Source organism: Strongyloides ratti (genome assembly GCF_001040885.1).
Source record: "Strongyloides ratti genome assembly S_ratti_ED321, chromosome : 1".
Taxonomy (NCBI): Eukaryota; Metazoa; Nematoda; class Chromadorea; order Rhabditida; family Strongyloididae; genus Strongyloides; species Strongyloides ratti.
This window is the reverse complement of record NC_037307.1, coordinates 10,270,854-10,297,615: the sequence shown is the minus strand read 5'-3', so window position 1 is coordinate 10,297,615 and position 26,762 is coordinate 10,270,854. Positions and strand designations below refer to the sequence as shown.

Below are 26,762 nucleotides of genomic sequence, written 5' to 3'. Positions count from 1 at the left end.
ATTTCAAACTTTTATCAATCACCTGACAATAGAGGTAATGTGAGGAAATTTGGAAAATTTTTTCACTTTTATCTTATTTTACATTTCATTAGTTAAAAGAATAAAATATATATATATATATAAATATGTATATCTATTCTTTTTTTTTTTTACCTACTTTAACATATCTTTATATTTATATTATAAACTTATACTGTATTTTAAATTGATTAAAAAGTCCTTTTAACATTTTAAATGTAAAATATTTTTAACATATACTATTTCAATTTTAAATGTATTTTCTTTTATATATCATGTTTAACTTAACAAAATAATATAAATATTTAAAAAAAAAATTTTTTTTTCTTCACTTTTTAGATGTGTTCTTCATCTCCATCATCACTTCCTATATTATTGGAAAATAATAATAATACAAAATTCTTAACAACCCCAACAAAAACTCAAGAACAACAACAATCAAATATTTCTTCTTCTACTCCTATTACTACCAGTTCTTTGGTATCCAATTCATCTATTTCTACAACTAATAATAATTCTAATTCTTATTCCTCACCAACTAACTATTTTAATACATCGGTATTTTGTGAAAATTTTCCCATCACCTGTAAGTTTAAGATACAATTTAATTTTTTAATAATTTTTTTTTTTATTGTTAAAAAAATAATTATTACCTTATAAATATATTCCTCGTCAACACTTAATCTATTAGGACATTTTTTTTTTACTCGTCAAAGTACAGAAGAAGTTTTAATAAATAAAAAAAAAAAAAAATAATTTACACCAACATTTAATGATTAATTTTACTTTCAATAATTATTCCTCATTTCTTTTTTTTTATATATACTTTCTTTTTACATAATAATTATTGAGAAAAAAAAAGATTATTTTTTTAAAATAATATATTATTAATATGACAAAACATTTAATAAAAAAAAATAGAGATTTACGACAAATTACCTTCAAATATGTTATCATATTTTTTTAAAAGATCTCCTTCTAAATATATGTATATATATTTTTTTATTAACTATTAACTATTAATTTTTTTTTTGTTTTTTTTTTATTAATATAATATAATATTTAAATAAATATACATATATATATACGTATGTTCTATAATTTATTATTAAATGAAGAAAAATATTAAGATATATATATATAAATTTTTCTTAAAATTTAACAACATATTAAAAAGGATATTAATTACGCTTCAAATATTATCTCTTTCATTTAAGATATGTGTAGAATATGTATATTATTAAAGAAAAATACAATTTCCGTTTTTATACGTTTTTCTTAACTTTTATTATATATTTTAATTTTCTAATACTATTTATATAATTTTTTTGTTTGATAAAATTAATGTTAATATATATTTAATATAAAAATTATTTAATTCTTTATTTTAATTATTTCTTTTTTTTTATTGTAGCAAATAATACTTTTAATAAAGATATGAATACAATAACAGAGAATATTATTAATGAAAATAGTAGTAATAAATTAGGAAATATAGAATCTGAACATAATAGTAGTAGTAATGATGGAATAATTATAAATAATGGTGAAGATAATAAATTAACTTCAACAATAGATACTCATAATAATAATAATATTTCCACATCAACAGCTTCATCCTGTGGGCCAACAACATCAACATCATCATCAACAACAACCTCAAATATACCAAATAATCATAATATAACACAAGGAATTCAACAAAATTATACAGTAGAATACCTTGCTGAATTAGTTAAAGATCGTAAACAATTACTTGCATTTCCAGGAATATTTATTCATATTGAAAGATTATTAGATGAAGAAATAAATAGAGTTCGTTTTGCCTTATTTCAATTTGAATTTACCAAAGAACAACTTATTTTACCATCACCTATTGGTGAGGTAATAACAGTTACGGAAAAAGTTTTTGTTCCTGTTAAAGCATATCCTGAGTATAATTTTGTTGGTCGTATTCTTGGTCCAAGAGGTATGACAGCTAAACAACTTGAACAAGAAACTGGTTGTAAAATTATGGTACGTGGTAAAGGTTCTATGAGAGATAAAAAAAAAGAAGATATGAATAGAGGTAAACCTAATTGGGAACATTTATCAGAAGATTTACATGTTTTAATACAATGTGAAGATACTAAAAATAGATGTGATGTTAAAATACAAAGAGCTATTGAAGAAGTTAGAAAATTACTTGTCCCAGCACCAGAAGGTGAAGATGAATTAAAGAAAAAACAATTAATGGAATTAGCTATTATTAATGGAACATATAGAACAGCATCTAATGGTGTACCAATAAATGCATTAACAAATCAACAATTAGCTGCTGGAGCATTAACTTCTAGTGGTGGATCAAAAGGACTTAATGGATCAGGTGTTTTAACACCAACATTAGGTACAATAGTTCCACAGATTCGTTCACCATCATTAGTTGGAACACCAATAGTTTTACAACAAAATCCTACATCAGGTAATCGTGGTACCCCTAATTCAGCAGCAGCTGCAGCAATAGCAGCTCAGGCACAAATTCAAGCAGCACAACAGGCAGCAGCAATAAATTTAATTAATCAACATAACCAAGTAAATGGTGCTAATGGAGTTTTAGGTAGTGGTCAAATATTAACAGCAGCAGGACCACAAGTTGCAACTGATTATCAACAATTATTATTAAATCATTTAGGGTATGATGCATTAAATGGAGCTGCTGTGGCTAATGCTGCAGCTATTCATCAACAACAGCAATATGCTGCAATGTTAATGGCACAAAGTAGTCAAGGTTTATTGGGTGATTATCAACAATATGATTTATCAGGTAGGTAAAAAATATGAAATATTATTTTTAGGTTTACTTAATTAAAAAAAAAAATGAAGCTTTATATATAGTATTAAGAAAATGACTTTTTTTTTAAAAAAAACTTTTATACTAGCTCTTTTTTTTGTTTTATTAAGTTTATATTAATTTTTGCTACTATCTTTTTTTTAACTTTAAACAATTTAAAAAAAATACAGATAAAATAACAAAAAAAAGAAGAAAAAAAAAAGATTCTATTTGTTTAATTAATATTTAATAAATCTAAAAAAATTGATAATTTATTTTTTTTATATTAACATAATTTCTAACCTCTCTTATAGGCGCTATCCTGCCATCATCACAGCGCCGTAGTAACACATTGAATAACATTCCATCTACTACTACTACAGCTGTAGGGTCTACGCCATCGTCTTCTGTCCGTGCTGAAACTCATCCATACTATCATCCATCTCACCATCATCATGGAACTGGTACTGCTGGTAAACAATCCTAAAAAAAAAATTATTTAACCAAATATATATGATTTTTTTTTCAATATTACTATTATTTTTTTTATGTACTACTATACATATTTATTTTTGTGGTTTGTTAATGCTGACAACTTTTGTTAATTACTTTTTTGACAACTAATAATATTATATTTTAAATATCAAAAACAAATATATATATTGTCAACCTTTGTATAATATAATTTATATTGTAAAGAAAAAGTTTATGCAAAACTTTATTAACCAAAAAAAAATGTGTATCTTTTTTTTAAAATTACATGGAAATATTTTTTTATCCTAATTTTGTTTGTTGAATGGCAAAAAAAAAGACATGATATTAACAGAAGTTTTATCTTTTTTTTTAACAAAATATTATCTGTTAATATATATTTTTTTTCATTTAAGAGTAAGTTTTAACTATTTATTTTTTAATATTTTATAATAATAAAATTTTTTAATTTTTTTTAGATTCTAATTATTATGCCAAAACTAACTCTATTATAGTTTAAGTCAAAATTTTTTTTTAACATTATTAATACTATTGATATTCAAAATTAACAACAACCAATTAGTGATAAGAATATATTGTATGATGATGATAATTATGAAAAAGAGAAAAAAAAAAGTGTATGATTAATTGTTTTTGGGTGTATTTATAATTTGTAAAGAGAGAGTAAGATAGTAAGGAGCAAAAATTTATATAAGCATAATGGATATATGTATTTATTTTTTATCAGTTTTTAACAATCAACTTATAACACAAAAATATGAGATTATCCCAAGACATTAAGAAAAATCATCAATTCAATTTATTTTTTGTATTTTTTTTCCAAATATTTATATATATATATGTATATTATTATATATATGTATATATTAAATATTCAGCTATAAAAATTAACAAAGTGTTACAAAGAAAATAGATTTTTATGATTAATATTTTATCCTTATAAAACGTCAGCCGGGTTTTATAAAAAAAAAAATAAAATAATTTTTGTATAAAGATAAATATGATAATAATAGTGAAATCAGGAAAGATAACAATATATAATAATTTTATTGTTTATAATTAAAATATTTTTATGTATATTATTATTTTTATTTATTTTTTTTTTATTAACTTTCTCATCAATATTAATTTGTTTATATAATGTTTTATTTTATATATAATAAGTACATTTTATTGATGTGCCTTAATTGGAAAATGATAAATAGTAAAAAAAAAAAAGAGATACAATGATATAATAAAAATTGATATTGATGAGTAGAAAGTTATTAAATTTTCATTTTTTTTTTGTTTAAAATATTTCTTAATAAAGTGCCATTAAAATATCTCAATTACCTTCATTTTACCTTTTATATTTGTTGGTGTTTCTCCTTGATTTAACAATAATTTAATATAACATAAATTGTTTGAATAAGAAAAAAAAAAATTAAAAAAATGAATTCACCCAAAAATTAATCTATTGGTATTGGGACAAGATGAAAATATTACTTTTGATTACCTTTAGGTGGATTGATAAATTGAGATAAAGTATTAATATTACATAACATTGACAATCCAATATTAATTTTCTTTTGATTTCCCTCATTATTAGAAATAAATTGACAAAGAATAGCTTTTGACTCATTTAACATTAAATTTTTTCTTCTCTCCAATTCTCCCAAAAGAATATTATTATTTTTATATTGATCAAGTGACTTTTCATAATTTAAAACAATATTATTAATTGTATTTTTTAAAAGAAAAACATCAGGATCTAAATATAAATTTTCTCTTAAAATCATTTGAGTATAAATTTTTTTGTTAAGATAATCCATTAAATATTTAAGATCAAATTTATAAAAATAATTACCATGGCGATGTTTACCAATTATTTTAATAAATTTATACTTTCTTGAATAAAATTCAATTGTTTTTATAATATCATTTTTTTTGTGTAAACGTTTTGTTTTTAAAAGATTCCATAAATTGAGGAAACCTTTCATATTTGATATTCTAAATAAACCACATGGACCACACCAATAAAGTAATTTTCCATAATCTTTTTTGTTACTAAGAAGAAAGAGAAGGAAATTCCAAAGTTTGTTACATTCACCGGTAGGAAATCTTTTTAATTGAAGAAGTTTTATGTTATAGGGACAAGATGCTATAAATATAATATTTTATTTATTTTTTTTTTATTAATATAAGAAAAAAATATTTATTTAAACTTACAAAAGTCAATAAAATTAGTATAAGGATTTTTTACCTTAGTCCTTCCATCAATAGTTGTTGGTAATGATTTAAAAAAACTTTCGTCTACAAGATTAACACTGCACATAATTTTTTTTACAATAAAATTAAATAATTAATTTTTCATATTATTGAAAATTTATCTATAAAAAAAAATTTATACAATTTATAATTAATTTAAAATATATAAAAAAAAAATCAAATATAATAAGTTCTTTATTTAATAATTTAAAGTAATAAATTTTTTTAAAAATAAATATAATACAATTATTACATTATAAATAAGTATCTATAATTTTCTAATATTTTTTATAAATTATGATAGATGCTATATGTGTATAAAATATGTGTGAATATAAAAAAAAAATATTATATTACATGAACAAAAAAGTTTTTAATATATAAAAATATAATATTTTATATTGATAGATATTAAGTAAATTTATGAAAGAAAAAGATTAAATATTATGTAAAGAAAAACCATTTATTATATTTTTTTTTTTATAAATAAATTGTATCAAGCTTTAATAGAAAATAAAATATGTTAAGTATAAATTTATTGAAATATAATAATATTAAAAGAAAGTATAATGAAAAGACTATTATAGAAAGTTAATTAATACCTAATATAAATATGCTTATTATAATATATTTAATAAAAGTATTTTAAAATTAATAACATCTTCACAAAAGTACTTATTTTTATAATATTAAAAGTTGCCAAAGACTATATATATTTATAGTTAAAAATAAAAATATTTAAAATATATAATGGCATCTAAATCACCAATTAAGGTTAATGTTAAATAGCAATTAATGCCAAAATGAGTATGATAAAAGGTTATACAAATGATTTTAAGTAAAAAAAAAAAGAAATAATACTTGATGTCACATAAAATACATTTAAAACATTTTGACTTAGAGTAATATTTTAAACTACAAAAAAAAAATAGAAAAAGTAAAATAGAAAAATATAATGAGGAGCAAAAATAAAGTTATATCATCAAAAAGTCTTACATAATATATATACATACATATTTATAAAAATAGGCAATAAAAATTTCTCCCAATATTTCACATTAATAAAGTTAGCATATGCTTATAACAAGAAATAATTAAAAGAAAAGAAGTATTATAAATATATATATATCATATAGATTTTTTGAAGATGGAAGAAATAAAAATAAATAAATAAATACATTTATACTTTTAAATATAATTGGTCTTATAAATACAATGCATTCAAAAAAAAAGCATCTCCTCTTTTGGTTGTAAAACAATTTTTGTAAATTAAACTAATTATGTAAAAGATAATATAATAGAAAGTGTCTTTCGCCTTTTTCCTTTTATATTATAAATAAAATATTATAATCGTTTTTTTTTTTTTTTTTGAAATATTGACAACAATATTTTACTCCTATAATATTAGATAAATAATATGGTATTGATGTGTAATAATTTTTCTTAAAAAAGAAGAGTTTATCTGAAATTAAACTTAATGTATTTTGAATGAATAGAAAAATAATTATTAAATATAGGATTTTTTTTTTTAGATAATTAAAATAATAGATAATATTAATTTTCTATTATTAAACAAAGCATGTATAATTAACTTTTTTTCTTAACTAAATAAATATCATAGCTTTTATGAATATAATATTAAACTTTTTTTAATATTTTATTATAATTATTTAAAGTGAACATTACAATTTTTCATTTATGGTTTCAGCTTAGTAATGTTTAAAAATAAATTTACACAATTAAGATATATCAATATATATATATATTTGATAGCTTAAAGAAATAATAAAAAAGTCATAAGATTATCAGAAAAGATTTTTTTGTTTATTTTGGTATTTTAATAATAAGAATATATTTAAGATTATTTTAAATGATATAATAGAATGAAATGAAAGGATGAATTTTGTTTTTTTTTTATTTTATAATTATAACCAAATAATACATTTTTTAAAAAATGGAAAGTAAAATTGAAAAATGATTTATGATTATTGTATATAATATACTTTTTAGTTAATTATATAATTAAAAATGACATTTTACTAGAAAATGAAACATAAAAAAGTAAAGTAAAATAATATGTAATTTTTGAGAAGTACAATATTAATGGATTTCTAATTTAGAAGTACAAAAAAAATATCATTAAAATTTTAATGGAAAAATAAATATTAAGATGTACTATTGTTTACATTATAAATTAATATTGAAAAGAGATAATAAAAAGTATTGAAAGAAAAAAGTAAAAATAATCTTTTAAAAAATACTTTTTTTTTATGTTGTATAATGTTTTATTTAAATTAAGATTATGATTATATTATAAATAATATTTATACAATATATTAAATACAAATAATTATTAATTATGATGCTATTTCTTTTTAAAATATTTATTAATATATAGTTTTTTCAATTTTATGTTCATCTGTCATTTGACTAATACTCGAAGTTTTATAACCAACAGTACTTTTTTTATTTGTACATTCATCCATCATTGTATAATCAACCTCCTTTGTATGAATATTTTCATCAATGAAATTTTTATTATTTTCATTTTTACAATTTTCATTTTTTTCTAATTTTTTTTTATGATTTTTTAAAGATTCTGTAGTTATAACATTTGTGTTTCTTTCACTACTTAATACATCTTCTAATGTTGGATATGTTTTTTGTCTTCTTCTTAAAGAATTTTTATGTATACTTTTATTACCAATTGTCTGGTCTTTTGAGACATCATTTACTGTCTCTATTTCAATCATATGTTCAGATGTTTTTGCCATATTATCAATACAACTATCATTAACTAAATTATTCTTATGTTCACTTTTTGTTTTTTTATCTATATCATTTTTAATACTATTTTTTTTTGATAATACTTTATCTAAAGTTATTGTTTTATTAGAAAATAATTCAATATTACTTTTAAAAATATTTGAATTTTTATTTGAATCATTAGTTGAAGTTTTATCTAAATCTTCATCAGTTTTTTCAATACACGTATAAAGTTCATTTAATATATATTCATTGTTAATTTGTCTTTGTACTTGATTATTATCACCACTATTTTTACACTTTTTTTTTTTACTAATTGTATCTTTTAATGTATTTTTTTTAGTTATTTTTTTATTCATAAATAAAATATCTTTATTTTTTTTCTTAGTTATTGTTTCTTTCTTTTTATATAATTTTTCATTTTTTTTATCAGTTACATTTGTAAATATTTTAACTCTATTACCATTTTTATTGCCTTTCCTATTTTGTGAAACTTGTTTACCACAGCTAATTAAAAAATAATATAAAACTATTAGTTGTGATATAATATATATATACATTACTTTTTATCATTAGAAAAAAAATATATATATAACAATAAAAATTATGATAATATTTAATATATTTTTACATTCAATTATAAAAATTATAATATTCATATTTTATAAAACATTTAAATATATTAAATGATGAATAAATAAAATATGTATAAGAAAATTAATAAATTTTTTAAAATTATATTTATTTATTCAAAAATAACAACAATTAAAAAATATAGAATATAGAGAAAAAAAAAATATTTTAAAAAAAAGATGAAAGGATTAAGGGTAAAATCTTCATGTATATCAGATATCTCATGGTTACAACCAAATTCTTTAATAGATTATAAATATCATATTCATTCACTTATCTCAACTGGTGGTTTTGGTCAAGTTTACTGGGCAACAAATAATTATACAGGACAATTTATAGCAATAAAAATAGAAAGAAAAGATTCTAAATTTCAATTATTAAAAAATGAAGCTGAGACATTGGCAAAAATTAATAGAATATATCATAAACGTCATAAGATTAATAAAAAATTTGATACAATACAATTAATTGATTATTTTGAAACAAAAAATTTTAATTTTATGGTTATGCCATTGTATGGACCAAATTTTTATGAAATAAGAAAAGGAATGATTAATGAAAAATTTTCTATATTAACAACATTATGGATAATGAAAAATATGATATTATGTTTGGAGGGTCTTCATAATTATGGATGGATTCATAGAGATGTTAAACCAGCCAATTTTTGTATAGATTTATATAATTCTAATGATGATGGTAAAAAAAAAATGTATCTTGTTGATTTTGGATTAGCCAAAAAATATCGTAAGACAGATGGTTCAATAATACCAAAAAGAGATTATGCTAATTTTAGAGGTACAGTTAGATATGCTAGTTTAAATGCTCATAAAAGAAATGATCTTGGAAGAATAGATGATTTTTGGAGTATTTATTTTATTGCTGTTGAAAATTTTATTGGTAATTTACCATGGAGAAATATTATTGATAAAGAAGAAGTTGGATATATGAAAAAAGAATGTAATCTTTTAGAATTAAATTATGGTAATACTGGACCACCAAACTCATTTAAAATTTTATTTGATCATGTTAAAAGTACAGGATTTTATAATGAACCAAAATATAATGAATTGTGTGATGTTATAGTATGTTAATTTATATAATAACTTTTTTTTTAAATATATATTTTTTTCAGGAACAAGAAATGAGAGATTTCGGTTATTATAGTCACAACAAAAGATTAGATTGGGAAGAGTATGAAATCGTAAATTCGATATTAAGTCGTAAAGGAATCTCTAGTGTATAAATTTTTTTCAATTATTATTACTTAAAATATCATAATATATTTTTGTATCTTAATTTAAAATTATTTCTAATGATATATTAAAAAGTAATATTTTAACATTTATAGTGACATTCAATTAATATTAAATATAAAGTATATTTTTAAATTATTTTTTTTTAAATGTTCTTTAGTTATTTAATGTAATTTTTAAAAGAAAATAATATACTATTTGTTAAATACATTTTACAGTATAATATTTTCACTATATATATTGAAAATTTACTAATGGATTAGAAGAAAAAATTAGGTCTAGATAATAATAATAAACATTTCTTTGAAATTCGCACATAATTTATTTTATCAATTTAAGATATTAAGAAGTTAGAAGTGTCCTTTAAATATCTAAAGTTTTTTTTTTCATTTTATAATTGTTTCCTAACTTTTAAATAATTTATTAAAAAATTAGAAAGAAAATTTTGAATAAATTTATTACAAGTTTTTCAAGTGACAGGTATTTTATATCAAATAAAATTTTAAACTATTTATCTTAATATAATAATTATGTGAATAATATTTTTAAAAATTTGTTTAAACTTGAAAGGATAAAATTCATGGTAATTATTTTACTTTAACAAAAATTTTCACGGGAAATTTTAAAGATTAAATTTATAATGAAATTTCTTTATTACAAGATTTAAATATCAAAAATTAATATATCTTTTCAAGTGTATTATAAAATTTCTCATCTTAATATAAATTTTTGTACTTTGTAATATTTTCTTAGTATGACTAAAGTAACAATTGAAATAAAGAAATCAACATTTAATTAAAAAATAAAAATAAAATACAATTTAATTTTATATTTTTTCCTGTTAAAATGAAACAATTTTATTTTGATAAGTCAAAATTACAAACATAATTTAATAAATATTTTAATTTTTAAATCATAAAACAACTTATCTTGATTATCATAATAAATTTGATAAGCAAAAACCCATAAATAATTGATTAATTTTAAAATTAAAATATATGATGATTAAACAATTATCTATTAGAAATTAAATCATGTAAATAAATGTTTTATAAGATGGAAAAAAAAAAAATTATATGACGGGTGAAGAAATATTTATAAAACGATGATTATCTTATGCAGTTGTTTTATAGAAAATAAACTAGATAAGAATAGAATACTTTTTGATGAAACATAATATTAATTTCATAAAAATTTTTATTTTACCTGTAATTTTATTTTTTTTAAACAAATGAATTTTGAATGTCAAATTTGTTTTGAATTATTTACATCACCTGGAACAAAACATGCTCCATACTCAGCATCATGTGGTCATATTATAGGGAAATCATGTATTCAAAAATTAAAAAAATATAAATGTAAAGATGAATTTAATTGTCCTTTTTGTAATAAAATAATCAAATTTGAAAATTTTCATCCAATATATTTAATGGGGGATGAGGTAATTTAATTCAAAAAAAATATATATAGTGTCATTTTTAGATTATCAATGTTAATTCAAATATCTCCAATAAAGTTTTATCCAACAATACTAATAAACTAAAAGATACGAAGAAACAATACAATCTTAACGAAATAAAATCAATTTCTCTAAATGATGTTAAAAAAATTAATCATAAAACTGATTTTTTTAATTCAGTAATTTCTAATTTGAAAATTATAGATAATGTTAGAAATAAAACATTATTAGAAATGTCTAATTACCCATTTTATTATGGAAAAATTTCACGTTCAGATGCTGAGAATTATCTTAATTTAAGAGGTACTGTAGGAGATTATTTACTTCGTGATTCAGAATCACATTTAGGAAATTTTACAATAAGTTTAAAAGGAAACAAAAAAAATCGACATTATTTAATTATATTTGATAATGAAACAAATAATTGCATAATTGGTAAAAGAATTTTTGAATCATTTGAATCATTTATTGATTATTTTAAACTACACCCAATATATATTTCAAGTGATACAGATGAACAGTTATTTCTAATTAAACCACTACCTAAAAACATTGTATAGTTTACCTTGTATTATTCTATTTTTTCTATGTGTGCAAATTTTATATAAATTATAAAAAAAAATTCATTTTTTTAAAAATATATTATGTTAATTCTTAAAAAAATTTAGATCATATAAATAAGATAAGTTGTCCTTTATATATATATATTTAACAATGACTTAAAAAATATAAATAAAATTTAAGAATATAAAGAATAAAAAATAATTAAAACATTATAAAATGTTCTAAAAAATATTCACGACTAAAGTTCAAGTACACATACGGTAATAAAAACTTCTCTTTCTATTGAGATACATTTCAAAAGCTAAAAGTGCATTTTCTAGAAAAAGTTTAAGGAAATTAATCTATTTAAAGATAGAGAAAAAATTATAATAATAATATAATTAAATGTTTTTTAAAGTATCTAAAAATATTTGCACTTAGTAGACAATTTAATAATTGCTATTATTAACAATTATGATATTTATGAAATTAAAAATAAAAAAGTTATAAATAATATATTAACTTTTTTTTTATAATTTGATAATTACATTTATATTTATATTTAATTTGTATTCATTTTTTAGTATTTCTAATGAATCTCATTGAATCATGTCAATACATATGTATATGACTTCTGTATAAATCCTTTCTATTTAATTTTTCAAAAAAGCCATAAAAGTTTTTGGTAAATTAATATACTAATCTGTTATTAAATTTTAATTACTTGATAAAAATAGTTAATTAATAAAAAAAAATATTAATAATTATATACCCTGAAATTTTTTCCTTTTTTTTAATTAACAATATAAAATAACTAGAAATAAGTGTTACATTTTTTGGTTAAGTGAGAAAGATAACCTCAATAAAATAATCTTATCTATTTTCTCATTTCCACTTTTATCATGTTAAAAAAAAAATACTTGAAAAAAAAAGTTAGGCGGATTTGTTCATTTTTAAATTCTATTTATCATTCTTTTGTTTTGGGAATTGAAGTCTTTTTTTAGAAACAATACTTTTATATTATCATACATTATTAAAATGGTAGTTGTAGAAGTTAAATAAAAATATATGATAATTAAGTGAACTATATATATCTTTCAGCATCATTTTTTTAAATATAATTATAGATATATTTTTTCTATAACTTAGCATTTTTCAAATTGACATGATTTTCAGAATAATGTTATTAATAATTTTATTTATTAGTAATATTAAGTTAACTTTTTTAACAAAAATTATTAGATGACGTTTAATTTTTATAAAAGAAAATAAAAAATAATCATATGTTTTATGTTAATGATAAAAAAAAAGATATGCATATTTATATTATTTTTAAAGCATATTAAAATTTTTAAGTATCAACAAATGACATGTTAATAAGTTATACTGATTAAAAAAAAAGTTACATTTAAATGGATGAATGTTAGAAATGGTATTAATTAAAAAGATAAAAAAATTTTTGGTTTGTAGAAAATTATTTCTTTTTTTCATCTTTTTTTTCTTCATCCTTTTTTCCATCTTCTTTTTTATCATCATCTTTTTTTTCTTCTTTATTCTCATCCTTCTTATCCTCTTTCTTATCATCCTTCTTATCCTCTTTCTTTTCATCTTTCTTTTCCTCTTTAGCACCTTTTTTACCATCTTTTTGATCATCACCACCTTCTTTAGTAAAGTAAGCATGAATTCTTTTTGGTTCAACTTTACTTCCTTCCTCAGTAGCAAAAGCTGCCTTAACATTTTCAGCTCCTTTTAAAGGAGTACCATATATAGCAAAGTAATGCTTACCATTTTCAGGAATAGCTTTTCCTGGATTAAATGTTATGGTAATATTAACTGGTTTATCTCCATGAGGAATATTGACTGTTGGTGGTCTTAGTCTAAAGAAATCATTATTTGTACATTTTATTTTAAATGCCTGAGCCTCTTTTGTAATATTTACTACTTTCATAGTAACACTACATGCTTCTTCTCCAAGTTTTGGTGATTTAAATATTATCTTGTCAGATGGTTCCAAATCAAAAGGAAAAGTACTCATTTTTGAATTAAATAAAAAATTTGTTGAATAAAAAAAATATTAGAAAATAATTTTAATTATGATGTGGTAGCTATTTTATCACAATAGTATATAATAAAATATGAATATTAATGTAAGAAATAGTAAAATAAAATTTTTTTTTAGTTACGTGTACAGTAAAAAAAAGTAGCTTTATAAATTTTATATTTTAAATTAAAAAAATTTTAATGGAAGAAGTATAAATTTTAAGTTTAATTTATAAACATTAAAATAAATTAATTTTATCTAATATTATCTTTTAAAAAAAAAATTAGCTTCAATAAATGTAATATTTTAACATGTATGGTGAAAAGCGTCTCTAATGCAAATTATCGGTTGAAGTAATAATATTTGAAAAAAAAAAGAAATCTTAGTGGCATATAGATATATTTTTATATGTATATATATATATATTTAAATTGACAAATAATAATATTAATAAATCACAAAAAAAAAAGTTTTCTATGAAATTTTTTATTTATTACTGATAAATGCTTTGAAAAAAAAGTAAATTATATAATATATTTTATGTATGACATATTCAAAAAATACTTCAAATTCTCAAGAATAGCGTGATATCTTTTTTATTTCATAAATGAATGATATTTATATTAAAATATAAATGTACTTATATAATAAAAGTTATTTTTTTATCAAATATTATATGCAATATAAAGATATTGATCTTATAAAAAACCAATATGATATAAATGTTGGTAAATATTATTTTTCAATAATTATGCCATTCATTATAATGTATGAGTGAAAAATAAAATTTTTAATTTCAATATTAAATTAGAGTGTAATTGATCTTTTTTTTTTTACTACAATTAAAGAATTATGAAAAATTTTAATTAAAAGAAAATTTTTATTAGTAGAAAAAAAAATTGTTTGATGTGATTAAACTAATATTATTTTTATTTTAAATTATAGATATAGAACTTATATTTAATTTGACTTCTTTTTGTCCTATTTTGGGTGAATGATTTTAAATTTGTTTTTATTTCCTTAAGTGTTTTTCAATAATTTTTTTTAATTAATAAAATTTTATTTTAAATGTGTGTCAATAAATTAAATACAATTAACGATTGATTAATCAAAGAATTTCTTAGAATATAACAATCTCAATGCAATTGTTTGTCAGAATCATAAGTATAAATAAGAATGAACTTTTTGTTTATCTTATAAATAAATATTAGAGATAAGATTAAAATCAACATAAAATTTATTTTTTTTTTTCAAATGGTAAGACACATTAGTATTTATCATTTTTTTACATTTTTTTTTTTGTTTATTTAACTAAGAAATTAAAATAATTGTATTATAAAAAATACATATTATAATATTGAGCAAACTTTTGTTGGTACATTAAATCTTCCACAATAATTACCATTAATATTTTGTTGTTGAAGTTGTTCTTGTTGCTGAGAAGAATATTCAGGTGGAGGTTCAGATATCTGTGGTAAAACTGATGATGTAACATCTAAAATCAATTTTTTTATATCATCAGTTTGTGTATCTTTTTTTTTCAATGTTTGTAACTCCATTATCTTATCCTAAAATATACTTTATATATATAAACAAAAATTATTATCATTGATGTATTGTTACCTTCAACAATGTCATTTCTTTTTCCTGCCCACTAAAAGAAGACCTCTGCTCATTTACAATGACTTTTAAACTTTCTATTTCTTTAATTAAACTTTTTACTACTTCTTCATCATTAATAATATCATTTTTTTTATTTTCTTCTTTATTAAATGACATTGGAATAATTGTAGCATTATTTAATTCATTTTCTAACCATGTATTTGCTTTATCATCATTGTCTTTAAAATCTTTGTCATTCAAACAACAACCATTATCTTCATCAACACTACTGGTGCTAGTTTTTGGTTCTCTTCTTAAATTGGAAAATTTCTTTTTCTTAAAAATTTGGGGCATAAAATTTTTTTTTATTCCACCTCCTTCATTATCATTACTACCTTTTTTATTATTATTAAGTGTTGGTTTATTATCAAATGGTATACATGTATCTATTTGAACAAGAACTTTACTATTACCACAAGAATATAAACCACATAATTTTATTGTTGATTTCATATCAGAATTATTTGTTGAAGATTCTAATTTTAATACTAAACTAGGAAGTGTAACAATAACTTCTTTTGCAATATTTTTTCCACTATTATTATTACCACTTTCTAAATCTTCAATTTTTAAATCACCTCTTCCACTACTTATTAATCCTCTAGAACCCCAAAAATAAAGTTCATCAGTTGTTCCAGTTAATGAAAAATTATCTCCACATAATAATAATACACAACCTTTTGTAAGTAAACTTTTTACTGGTTTAGGTGATACATTACATGAAATATCATTTTTTTTACATTCTAAACTTCCTATTCCTAATTCACCATTTGAATTTTTACCAAAAATATATATATGACCAGATTCAAGAAGTACACCAGAATTATATCTTCCCATCCTTGCATCAACTACTCTAGATGGAAAACTTTTTAACATTGTTGGTTCCCATACAATTTTATTACCATTTTCATCAATTTTAAAACCCTTTTTATTTGAAAAAAATCCTTGACGTTGTGTTATATTTAATTTATTATAACTATTATCACCCATAGCTAAAATACTACCTAAATTTGTTAGAAGCATTGTTGAATCATATCCACATCTAGCTGATGTTATAATATGACCATGTGGTAAATTACTAATATTTAATGGAACTGGTTTTGTAATAAATTTAGGATTTTCTTCAATTGATGTTATTGTTTTAATTCCTAATCTTCCATCATCTGATTTACCCCAAACAAATGGTGTTCCATTTGCTGAAATAACTACTGCATGATTTGGTCCACAAGCTATATCTTTGATATCTTCCCTGAAAATATTTATATATAAATATAAATTTAAAATTATATTTTTTATTTTTTTTAAATATAATACAAAAACATTTCATTTAATCAAAACAAACCTTAGTAGACATTCAATTAATTTTGGCTTCAAGACATCCTCAGTTGCCCCTTCAATAGTTGACATTTCTTTTTTTCCACAAAAATAGACGACTCCTTGTATAGATTGAAATAAAGTATATCCATCTCCTTTAATTAAAAAAAAAAATTATTTTTTTTTTAAATATTAATAAAATGTATTAAACATTTCTTTGTTATTTATTTTTTTTTAAAAAAAAAATCTTTTCTTGTATATCTAATTTAAATATGGTAGAATCATTTATCAATGATTATTATAATAAATATCAAAGACATATTAATTAAACATTGATAAATGATATATAGGAGAACAGTATACACTCTCTTTATACTTAATGATAAAAAACTACTTATTAAAAAATAAATCAAGTTTATATGCCTTTGGTGTATGGTTGTTAAAAAGTAATCCATCATCCCCGAATTTTATAACATTTTATATATGATAAGAAAAAATAAAATTTTTTCTATTAATATTTAGACATATATTTAAAAATATATTTATATATACATTGACAATTTATAATTAAAGTTTTCTTTTTTAAACCTTTTCATTACATTTTAACTTTTTGCTATATTATCATATATATGTAAAAATGATTAAAAAAAAATTTAAAGAGAAAGAGAGAGAGAGACCTTTATATTTATAAATTTTCTTTTTTATTAGATGTTAATTAATAAAATATTTAATTATTCTATAAACTTACCAGCATCAACTTTAATAATTTGTTTATCACTTAAAAAATCAACAATCATAGCTTTATCATGCATGTTTTCACGATTACCTAATCCTAATTCACCATTTCCGTTATCTCCATAAACATATACCTGATTATCATTAGTAACAAATATTTTATGACCTCTCCCAACACCAATATTCATTATTTTTATTTTATTTTGAGGAAGAATATTATGGTATGTTAGGGAAAGATTTGTTATATTAAATTCATATAATGCACTCCATTCTGAATATTCTTTACTATTTTCTTTTTTAAGATTATTTTTATATAAATTAAATTTTCCTGTATTCCTTAATTTATCATCATATTTATGTTCTTTTTTTAACATTTCCATTATACTAGTAGCAGAAGGTCTTAATGATGCATCAACTTTTAATAAATCTCTTATAAGTAATTTTAAAAAGACACTATAAGGTCCTTTGACAGGTTTATATTCAGCTTTCATAATATGTGTAACAAGTGCTGGTAAATTTGTGGCTTCAAATGTCTTTTGTAAACAAGCCATTTCATATAAAATACATCCCATTGCCCAGATATCTGTACTTTCATTATAACTTTTTCCTTCACACTAAAAATATTAATTAATATTAATTATTTTTTTATAATTAAAAAAAAAAGAAAAAAGTATTACCAACCATTTCAGGAGAGATATAGTATGGTGTTCCAATAACTGTATTAGCTCCATCTAACTTTGTGTTGGTTCCCATAATTTTACTAATTCCAAAATCACCTATTTTAACATCATTTGTTTTTGTTAAAAAGATATTTGCTGTTTTAAGATCTCTATGAAGAATAGAATTTTGATGAAGATAACATACACCATTAACTATTTGTGTAAATATAAACCTTAAAATAATTAAAATATAATTTTATATTTTTAAAAAAAAAACATACCATATTACATTTTCATTGAGATACTCCTGTTGCATTAATAAATATTGCCCTAAATTACCACCATCAGCATATTCCATTTCAATCATTAGAATTCCCTCATCCTCAAATGAATCATAATAACTAATAATATTTGGATGATCTAATTGTGAAAGAAGTGACACCTCATTAAGAGCAGATTGTCTTTCAGAAAGTGATAATGAATGCATAACAATTTCCTTAATGATAACATAGGTATTATCGATTTTTCTTTTATAAAGAATAGCTTTACCAAATGAACCTTTACCTTCAACACGTATCCATTCATAATTATAAGAATTTAATAATTGTGTTGATTTAATTGTTGATTGAAATAATGATTTATTTGTTACATTTATATTTTTTGAATCTTCATATATATTTTGTTCATTTATTTCATCTTCATTATTACCAACCATTGTATAGGACTAATTAAATTGTATTTTTTTTTAAAACAAATATAGAATGAAAATAAATAATTTTATAGTGAGTAAAAAAAGTATGGAAATGTTTGTGGATGTGTTTTTGTAAAATTAACTATTAATAAAGTTCTTTTTATTATATCATGTCTACATTATATATATAAAAATATATATATGTATGCCTTTGTTATGAAATATTAATATTTATTAAGACAATATAATATATAATTTCTCTATATCCCTAATTATATTTTCCTATTAAGTTTTATATTTTTTTTTCCATATATAGTGTTTTGAAATCCTACAAACAAAATTAACCTCTTATTATTTTTTATTTTGTTGCTACATAGGTATATAATAATATATATGTATTAATATACATATTTACCTGTATGGTTTCAATTTTTTTTTTTTTACAATTTTAACCAAATTTTCTTCTCCATGCCAACAGAAATGATTATTTTTTAAGTTTTGCAAGAAAGTATTTAGTAGTTGTATCAATTTTTAAATATGATAAAAATGAATAATAATTATTACATGTTTTTTGTTATTCTTTAAAAATATATACAAAAATATTAAAATAAGTGCCATTTTTTAATCTTTTTTTTTTCTTATTATAATTTCATTTTTTTTTTCTTTAATAATAACATACAAAATGTCTTTTTTATTAAGTAGATTAAGTTTATAGTAATAATAAGTATATTCTTCAAAAGAAAAAAAAATTTTTTAATGAAAAATAATTATTCATTAATAGTAATTAGTTGTCATGTGGAAGAATAAAAAAAAAAGACAAAATTTCTTGTCAAAAATGTATTTTTATTAAAGAATTTCTTACTAATACAAAAATTAAACATACATAATTAATTAAAAATAATAATATATGTGGCACAAATTAATAGACTACAGAATGGCATATGGAAATATATTTTGTATATTTTTTTTCTCAAATATACATTTATAAAGTATATTTTTCTATCAAAAAAAAAAAAAAAGATTTTAAAAGAATACTTTAAAATATAATTAACATTATGAAACTTGTCTATATAATTTATTTTTCTTTCCACCCACAAAGATATTTAATGAGGTAGCATATGTTTTTGAAGAAAAAAATAAGAAAAAAGTAAAAAAATATCAAAATTACACTATTTTAATGATTTTACAAGAATATTCACACTATCATAAGTAAAGGGAAGTTTTAAAAATATATTTTAACTTATGATTAATATATTTTTTCTATCATTATTAATTCAATTGTCTTTTTAATTATTTATTTTTCATTTTTAAAAATATATTTTAAGATTTAAGGAATAATTTTATCTTCATTTTATATTTATAATAACTTTTTTAACTAATTATTAATGTATATATATATATTTTTATCGAGAAAAATAATTATTTTTTAATTTTATACAAAATTATTAAATATTTAACATTAAAAAAATAATTTAATAATTTAGGATGATGAATTGATAATTTTTATAATTCTTATTTCCTTAATCTTTGTGAAAAAAAAAAACAAATTCTTTGATACTTTTATATTTAAAAGTAGTGATATTGTGATTATCTTAATAATATTTTATAAAAATGTTAACTTTTTAATTCATTTTTAATCTTTTTTTCTTTTTTTTTTTAATTACATCACTGTATAATTATATAAAAATGTATAATTTTTTTTATTATTATAAAAATGAGGATTTTTTTTTTGATAAATATTTAAATACTTCCTTTAAAAATTTAATGATAGAATATTCTGGATATTTTAAAATATATTTTAATAAATAATTATAAATTTATATATATATTATATCTAAATATTTGAAGGTAATTAAATATAAAATAAACAAGGTATTAGAATATAAAATTGTTACCTACCGTTAATTAATTAATTTATATTCATATCATTAACTCATAAAACTTTTAAATATACACTTTCTTTAATGATTTATAAAAAGAATTTTATATTTATGGTATATTTACATTAAAATGAATCTGAAAATACTTTAATATAATCTTCTACCACACAAATATAGTTATTTAGTATATAGATAATACATATTTATATATATGAGAACCCATTTTAATAGTTTGGTATATATATGATTTATAGGACAACTTATGCGCAGGTCACAAAATTTTTCATACATATACTCTTCTTCTTCTTTTTCCCCCCCCCCTCCGTTTAACTTTAAAATTTTAAAAAGAAAAATAGAGATAGAGAGTTATTAAATTATGTAGTTTTGTTATATGTATGATGTTAAAATTAACAAATATATTTATTATATATATATTTTATTGTACTTGAATTGTTTTATAATTAAAAGTATATAAACTTATCATTCTAATAAAATTTTTATTATTATCTTTTATTACTATAATTCCTTTCATTTATTTTATTATTTTCTTTTAATAAAAGTAAAAAAAAAAAGACTTAAGAAAGGTTGTCTGTATAATTTATACATCTTTGTAGATTTGAATCATATTTTTTTTTTCTTTCTTACTTAAGATTTTACTTTTATGTATACTTAAATTATGTTATTTGGAAAAGGAACATACATTTACCCAATTAGCATTTTATGGATGCATATATATATATATGCCTTTTTATACAAAACAGGGTGTATGGACACAATGTGTCTTTTATATATATGTTATATATTTCTCCTTCCAAAGTATCTTTTATTCTTAGTTTTATAAAATATTTTAAAACATTTAAAAAAGAATAACTCTTTTGCACTGTTAATTTTAATTATTATATTTAAAATAAGAAAAAAAAAAAAAGTTTGTACATATAACTTTATTTATATTAAAAAAAAATTATTATATTTATTTCATTTTATCTCCTCCTAAATCTGATCTTAGATAACTCTTCAGGTAGTTAAAAATCTTTTTTTTTTTTACATAACCATTATTAATATTTATTTTTATAAAAAATATTCCTTTATATTTGTTTGCCATTTCAAGAATGATATTGAAAGATTGTTATTATTTAAAGCAATTTTTTTTTTATTTCTTAAAGATATATTATAGTTCATACTTAGTTTTGTTTTGATTTAGTTTGTTTTTTTTACATATTTTTATTTAGAAAATAATGAAGAAGAATGTATTTATAGAAGTTGGGATAATTTTCTATATATAAATTTTTTTAAACTTTTACACTTTTCTTTTTTATTTATCTTAGTATTTTTTTTTTCTTTATAATCTATATATTTCATTGGTTCATATTACTTTTATTATTAGTTTTTGAAATAGGCATAAAATATTGTGTTTTTTTTTTTATTTCCTTATATATATATATTTTTTTTTATCATTAACAATATAATAATTTTTATTTTAATCTTTTTTTTTCCTCTATATTTGTATATATATATATATAAATTTTTCTTGGAAAAAAAATAATATTGATGATGTAATAATATATACATGGAAAAAAAAAACATAACAGGTATATGTAATTTCTTTTTTTATAAAATATACCTATATTATGAAATAATCTTTCAACTTTCCAGTATAAACTTGTTTTTTTTTTTGAGTATATTAATAATATTTAAAGAGAGAGAGAAAGTATGTTTATATTTAAAATTATAGTTTAATAATAATGATAGGGAGACAAAAATTTTTGAGAATATATTTTTTGATAGTAATAATATGATAACAATATATTTTAATCATATTCTTTTTTCTCTATATATAACTATTTTGTCATGTGCATTGATGGTTATATAATGTAATAATTGAGATGAAAAAAAAGAGAGGGAGGTAAAAAATAAAAATGTGAGGGAATTTTATTTTTTTTGTTAAAACTCTAAAGATTAATGTTATTTTTATAGTATAAAATTGTACATATATTGTTTTTAACTTTTGTTATTTCTTTCTTTATATATATATATTTTTTTTACCATTTACTACATCAATTTGATGTTCTTTTAAGTTGATGATTCATAACTTTTGGTGGAAGATAATTGTAAAGTAATTTTATTATATATAATTCCTACGCAACTATTACTAAAATAACAAAAATCTAATTAGAACTGTTTTCTAAAAAGACATTAATAAATCGTTTTTTTTTTTAATTACCCAGAATCTTATCATTTATTTTATCTTAACTTTTAGTACATTTTTTTTTTCCTGTAAAACTTGCACTTTTATATTACACCAATTTACTATGTTTATATAAAATTATATTTACATGTTTGAGAAAGATAAAGTATGATATACTTTTTGTTAACTCACAAGAATATAAGAAATGATAACAAAATTATTTTATTTTCTTAAACACCATACACCATTATTTAATATATTTATCTATTAAGAAAAATAGTTTGTCGGTAATTTTTTTTTTTAAGTTTAAAATTATTATAGAATAAATTATTTTATTTCTATATGTACATATATATATAGTAAAGTTTTATATTTTTATTCTCACGTGCAAAAAAGTAACAATTGATTTTTGTTTTATAGAAACATTTTAAAATAAAAAATAAGTTGAAGGTTTTTTGAAATGAATAAAAAATATTTTATACATATATAGATAAAAATATTTGTAGTTAAATACTTTTATTTAAAATATTTTGAAGTTTAAACTTCTTTTATTAATGTTATATATTTTTAAAGGATTAAAAATATATAGATATGTGGAATTGTAGAACAGATATGATATATATATATATTGGTTTTTATCTCGGTGTAAAATTTATCATTTTATACATTTTTATTTTTCTATCTTCCTGAGATGCTTCTTTTTTTTTTAAAATGAGGTTTAATGATAAAAATTTTGCTAAAATATCTTTTATAATAGTAATATTATTCTAAGTCACATTGTATTATTAATTTTGATATGAATCTTAATGTATTTTTCTTAATATTAAATAAATATGTTTATTTATTTTTATAGGTATTATAAATATATATATATTTAATTTTGTTTTCTTTCTAAAAAAACAATGAATATACTTAAATCATCTCCACTTGGAGCTGCTATTAATTCTAATAATGGTAATCGTCGAAATGTCCCGAGAAGAGATTATCGAATTGAATTTACTAATTTAAATACTATCAATCAAAATATATGGGATGGTGATGATAATAAATATCGTTGTATTTGTAAGATGGTTCATGTAACAAAGGCTGCATTACATTTAGCCTATGCTCAACTAACAATCTTCATGATGTTTGTTTGTGTTCTTGCATACTCATACATCATGCAACATCGTGGAGGAAATAATGTTAGTGGACAGGGATCTAATGATCAAATGCTCAGTGGAATGTATATGAATCATAATTGTAAGTTAAAAATTTATTTTATTTTTTTTCAAAATATATATATTATTTTTTAATATTTTAGCAAACTTTTTGTTTTCATTTTCTGCTCAAATGTTTTTTGTTATCCTTTTAATTCATGGAATTCGTAATGAAAAACGTTCACTTCTCATACCATATATTGTTTTTATAATGATATGTGTATTAATTGGTTTTGCTCAACTTTGTACAGAAATAATTGGATCACTTAGTCAACAAACATCTCCATCATATCCACCAACTGGATCTATTGATATCAAAACAACTAAAGGACCTCTTAGTCAACCATTTTTTGCTATGTTAGTTGGTGTTCTTATTCATGCATGGTGTTTGAATGTTGTTTGGAGATGTTATCAATATTTAGGTGATAAGAAACTTGCTAAAAGTATTGCTGAACAACTTTCTCATACACAATCAGCATTTAATTATCCACATTTTGGTTATCCAGTCTTTAATTATCCTCAACCACCACCATATTCTGATGTTGTTATTGGAGGTAATGTTGGTGAAAGAGAACCTATGGTTCCTGGTAATGTAAATGGTGAACCAGTTCAAGAAGATACACCAAATAACAATGATAATATTGTTGTAACAAATAATCAACAAAATCAACAAGAAAATGAAACAACAGCTAATACCAGTGATGTTAGAGTTATTTAAATTTTATGAATAATATTTAAAAGAAAGTTTTCCTTTAAATAGAAAAAAAAAGATTATATTGTATAGCTTTAAGAGAATGTTTTTCTTTATTTCATACAAAAACTTTCTTTAAATTAACATCTTTTTGAAAAAAAAAAATGGTACTTATCCGTTAGTCCCCTTCCCATGATAAAATTAGCAAAAAGTGTAAAGAAATTATTAAAAAAAAACAATATTTTATTTTTGTTTGTAAATTTTACTATGTAAATTGTTTAATATTAAAAATCCATTACAAATAAAATTTGTCAAAAAGTTATGTAGATAATTATAATTAAAATAAACATTTCAGTGATAGGGCAAAAAAGTGATTAATATTTAAAATGTCAATCGTTTTTTTTTTCATAGATTTAAAATTATACCTAAATCACGAGGAGTTTAATAAGTTTTAAAATCAAAAAAAAAATAATTATATTCTTTTATAAGTTTAATATTTGGTGTAAAAAATATTATAAATAGTTTTTATTTCAAACTATTGTTAATTTATAAAAGAAAAACTTTCATTTTACTTTTGATTTTATATATTAATTATCGAAATTTTTGATTAATTATTGTATAAAAAATTTATTTAAAATATAAAAACAACTTGTGGACGTTTTATACTCTGTAGAGATATATATAATTGACAATCAAAAAAAAATATTTGATAATTGATAAGAATCAGATTAGCGTTTTTTTTTTGGTAAAAGAAAAAAAAACAGAATAATTAAAAATGATTTTATCTTATTTTTTACCGTATTTTTTATTTGTTTGTTTTTAAATTATAAAAGTACTAAAGGATAAGTACCAAAAATACTAATTTATGATATCAAACAATAATCTACTACTAATTACTTATTCTTAGTTTAAGAAAAAAACATTATTATTAGTTGAACAAATAAAAAACAATAAATATGTATAAATTTATTTTAATAGCATCATCATAACTAAAACTAAAAAAAATTTTTTTTTTAGATTAAATCAATTATAATGTAATTTGTTTATATTATTCTTTCAAGTTATTTTACAAGAATACATTTGTTCATAACAATTACATATTGTCTGGTTTCTAACCATATATCGGTATCTCATTATTATTACTTCAAAGAAATTATTATCTGGTATAAATCAAAATATATATTGTATTTTTGAAAAGAAAAAAATTATGTGTCACTTTTTCAATATAATTTTGTATAATTAATTTTTGTACTTCATATTATATAATTTTACTGTAATTTTTCTTTTTTTTTATAATTTGATTTTATATTTATAAAAGATACTATTAATAGAATCAATAAATAACGATTATTTAAATAATAATTATGTGTTTTTTATTTTATCTATTTTTATTATTAAAAAAAAAGTGTGATAAAATTGTTTACTTTTAATTTATATGTTAATATATACAAAAAATAAACAATAACTTCTGTTTACCAAAAA

General features: G+C 19.4%; 8 protein-coding genes across 8 annotated transcripts; 4 read left to right on the top strand and 4 right to left on the bottom strand.

Annotated features, from left to right (window-relative positions):
* Positions 1 to 357: 357 nt before the first annotated feature.
* On the top strand, positions 358 to 3,314 carry SRAE_1000317000 (Protein quaking; the record flags this gene model as incomplete). The annotated part of the gene is made up of 3 exons (XM_024650330.1): positions 358 to 604; positions 1,433 to 2,821; positions 3,142 to 3,314. 3 exons carry the CDS (start codon positions 358 to 360, stop codon positions 3,312 to 3,314), a joined length of 1,809 nt encoding a protein of 602 aa, XP_024504118.1.
* Positions 3,315 to 4,800: 1,486 nt separating this feature from the next.
* Positions 4,801 to 5,633, bottom strand: SRAE_1000316900 (Ets domain and Winged helix-turn-helix DNA-binding domain-containing protein; the record flags this gene model as incomplete). The annotated part of the gene is made up of 2 exons (XM_024650328.1): positions 4,801 to 5,459; positions 5,528 to 5,633. 2 exons carry the CDS (start codon positions 5,631 to 5,633, stop codon positions 4,801 to 4,803), a joined length of 765 nt encoding a protein of 254 aa, XP_024504117.1.
* Positions 5,634 to 7,953: 2,320 nt separating this feature from the next.
* SRAE_1000316800 (Hypothetical protein) lies at positions 7,954 to 8,691 on the bottom strand (the record flags this gene model as incomplete). The annotated part of the gene is made up of 2 exons (XM_024650327.1): positions 7,954 to 8,441; positions 8,481 to 8,691. The coding sequence occupies 2 exons, from the start codon at positions 8,689 to 8,691 to the stop codon at positions 7,954 to 7,956; spliced, it is 699 nt and encodes a 232-aa protein (XP_024504116.1).
* Positions 8,692 to 9,144: 453 nt separating this feature from the next.
* On the top strand, positions 9,145 to 10,211 carry SRAE_1000316700 (Casein kinase I; the record flags this gene model as incomplete). The annotated part of the gene is made up of 2 exons (XM_024650326.1): positions 9,145 to 10,050; positions 10,101 to 10,211. The coding sequence occupies 2 exons, from the start codon at positions 9,145 to 9,147 to the stop codon at positions 10,209 to 10,211; spliced, it is 1,017 nt and encodes a 338-aa protein (XP_024504115.1).
* Positions 10,212 to 11,452: 1,241 nt separating this feature from the next.
* On the top strand, positions 11,453 to 12,240 carry SRAE_1000316600 (Dreadlocks; the record flags this gene model as incomplete). The annotated part of the gene is made up of 2 exons (XM_024650325.1): positions 11,453 to 11,662; positions 11,704 to 12,240. The coding sequence occupies 2 exons, from the start codon at positions 11,453 to 11,455 to the stop codon at positions 12,238 to 12,240; spliced, it is 747 nt and encodes a 248-aa protein (XP_024504114.1).
* A 1,457-nt stretch (positions 12,241 to 13,697) lies between these two features.
* On the bottom strand, positions 13,698 to 14,258 carry SRAE_1000316500 (MSP domain and PapD-like domain-containing protein; the record flags this gene model as incomplete). Its single annotated transcript, XM_024650324.1, has 1 exon — positions 13,698 to 14,258. One exon carries the CDS (start codon positions 14,256 to 14,258, stop codon positions 13,698 to 13,700), a length of 561 nt encoding a protein of 186 aa, XP_024504113.1.
* Positions 14,259 to 15,613: 1,355 nt separating this feature from the next.
* SRAE_1000316400 (NimA-like kinase) lies at positions 15,614 to 19,349 on the bottom strand (the record flags this gene model as incomplete). The annotated part of the gene is made up of 6 exons (XM_024650323.1): positions 15,614 to 15,832; positions 15,888 to 17,175; positions 17,269 to 17,395; positions 17,989 to 18,589; positions 18,657 to 18,867; positions 18,916 to 19,349. The coding sequence occupies 6 exons, from the start codon at positions 19,347 to 19,349 to the stop codon at positions 15,614 to 15,616; spliced, it is 2,880 nt and encodes a 959-aa protein (XP_024504112.1).
* A 4,943-nt stretch (positions 19,350 to 24,292) lies between these two features.
* SRAE_1000316300 (Hypothetical protein) lies at positions 24,293 to 26,318 on the top strand (the record flags this gene model as incomplete). The annotated part of the gene is made up of 3 exons (XM_024650322.1): positions 24,293 to 24,632; positions 24,694 to 25,292; positions 26,298 to 26,318. The coding sequence occupies 3 exons, from the start codon at positions 24,293 to 24,295 to the stop codon at positions 26,316 to 26,318; spliced, it is 960 nt and encodes a 319-aa protein (XP_024504111.1).
* Positions 26,319 to 26,762: the final 444 nt, after the last annotated feature.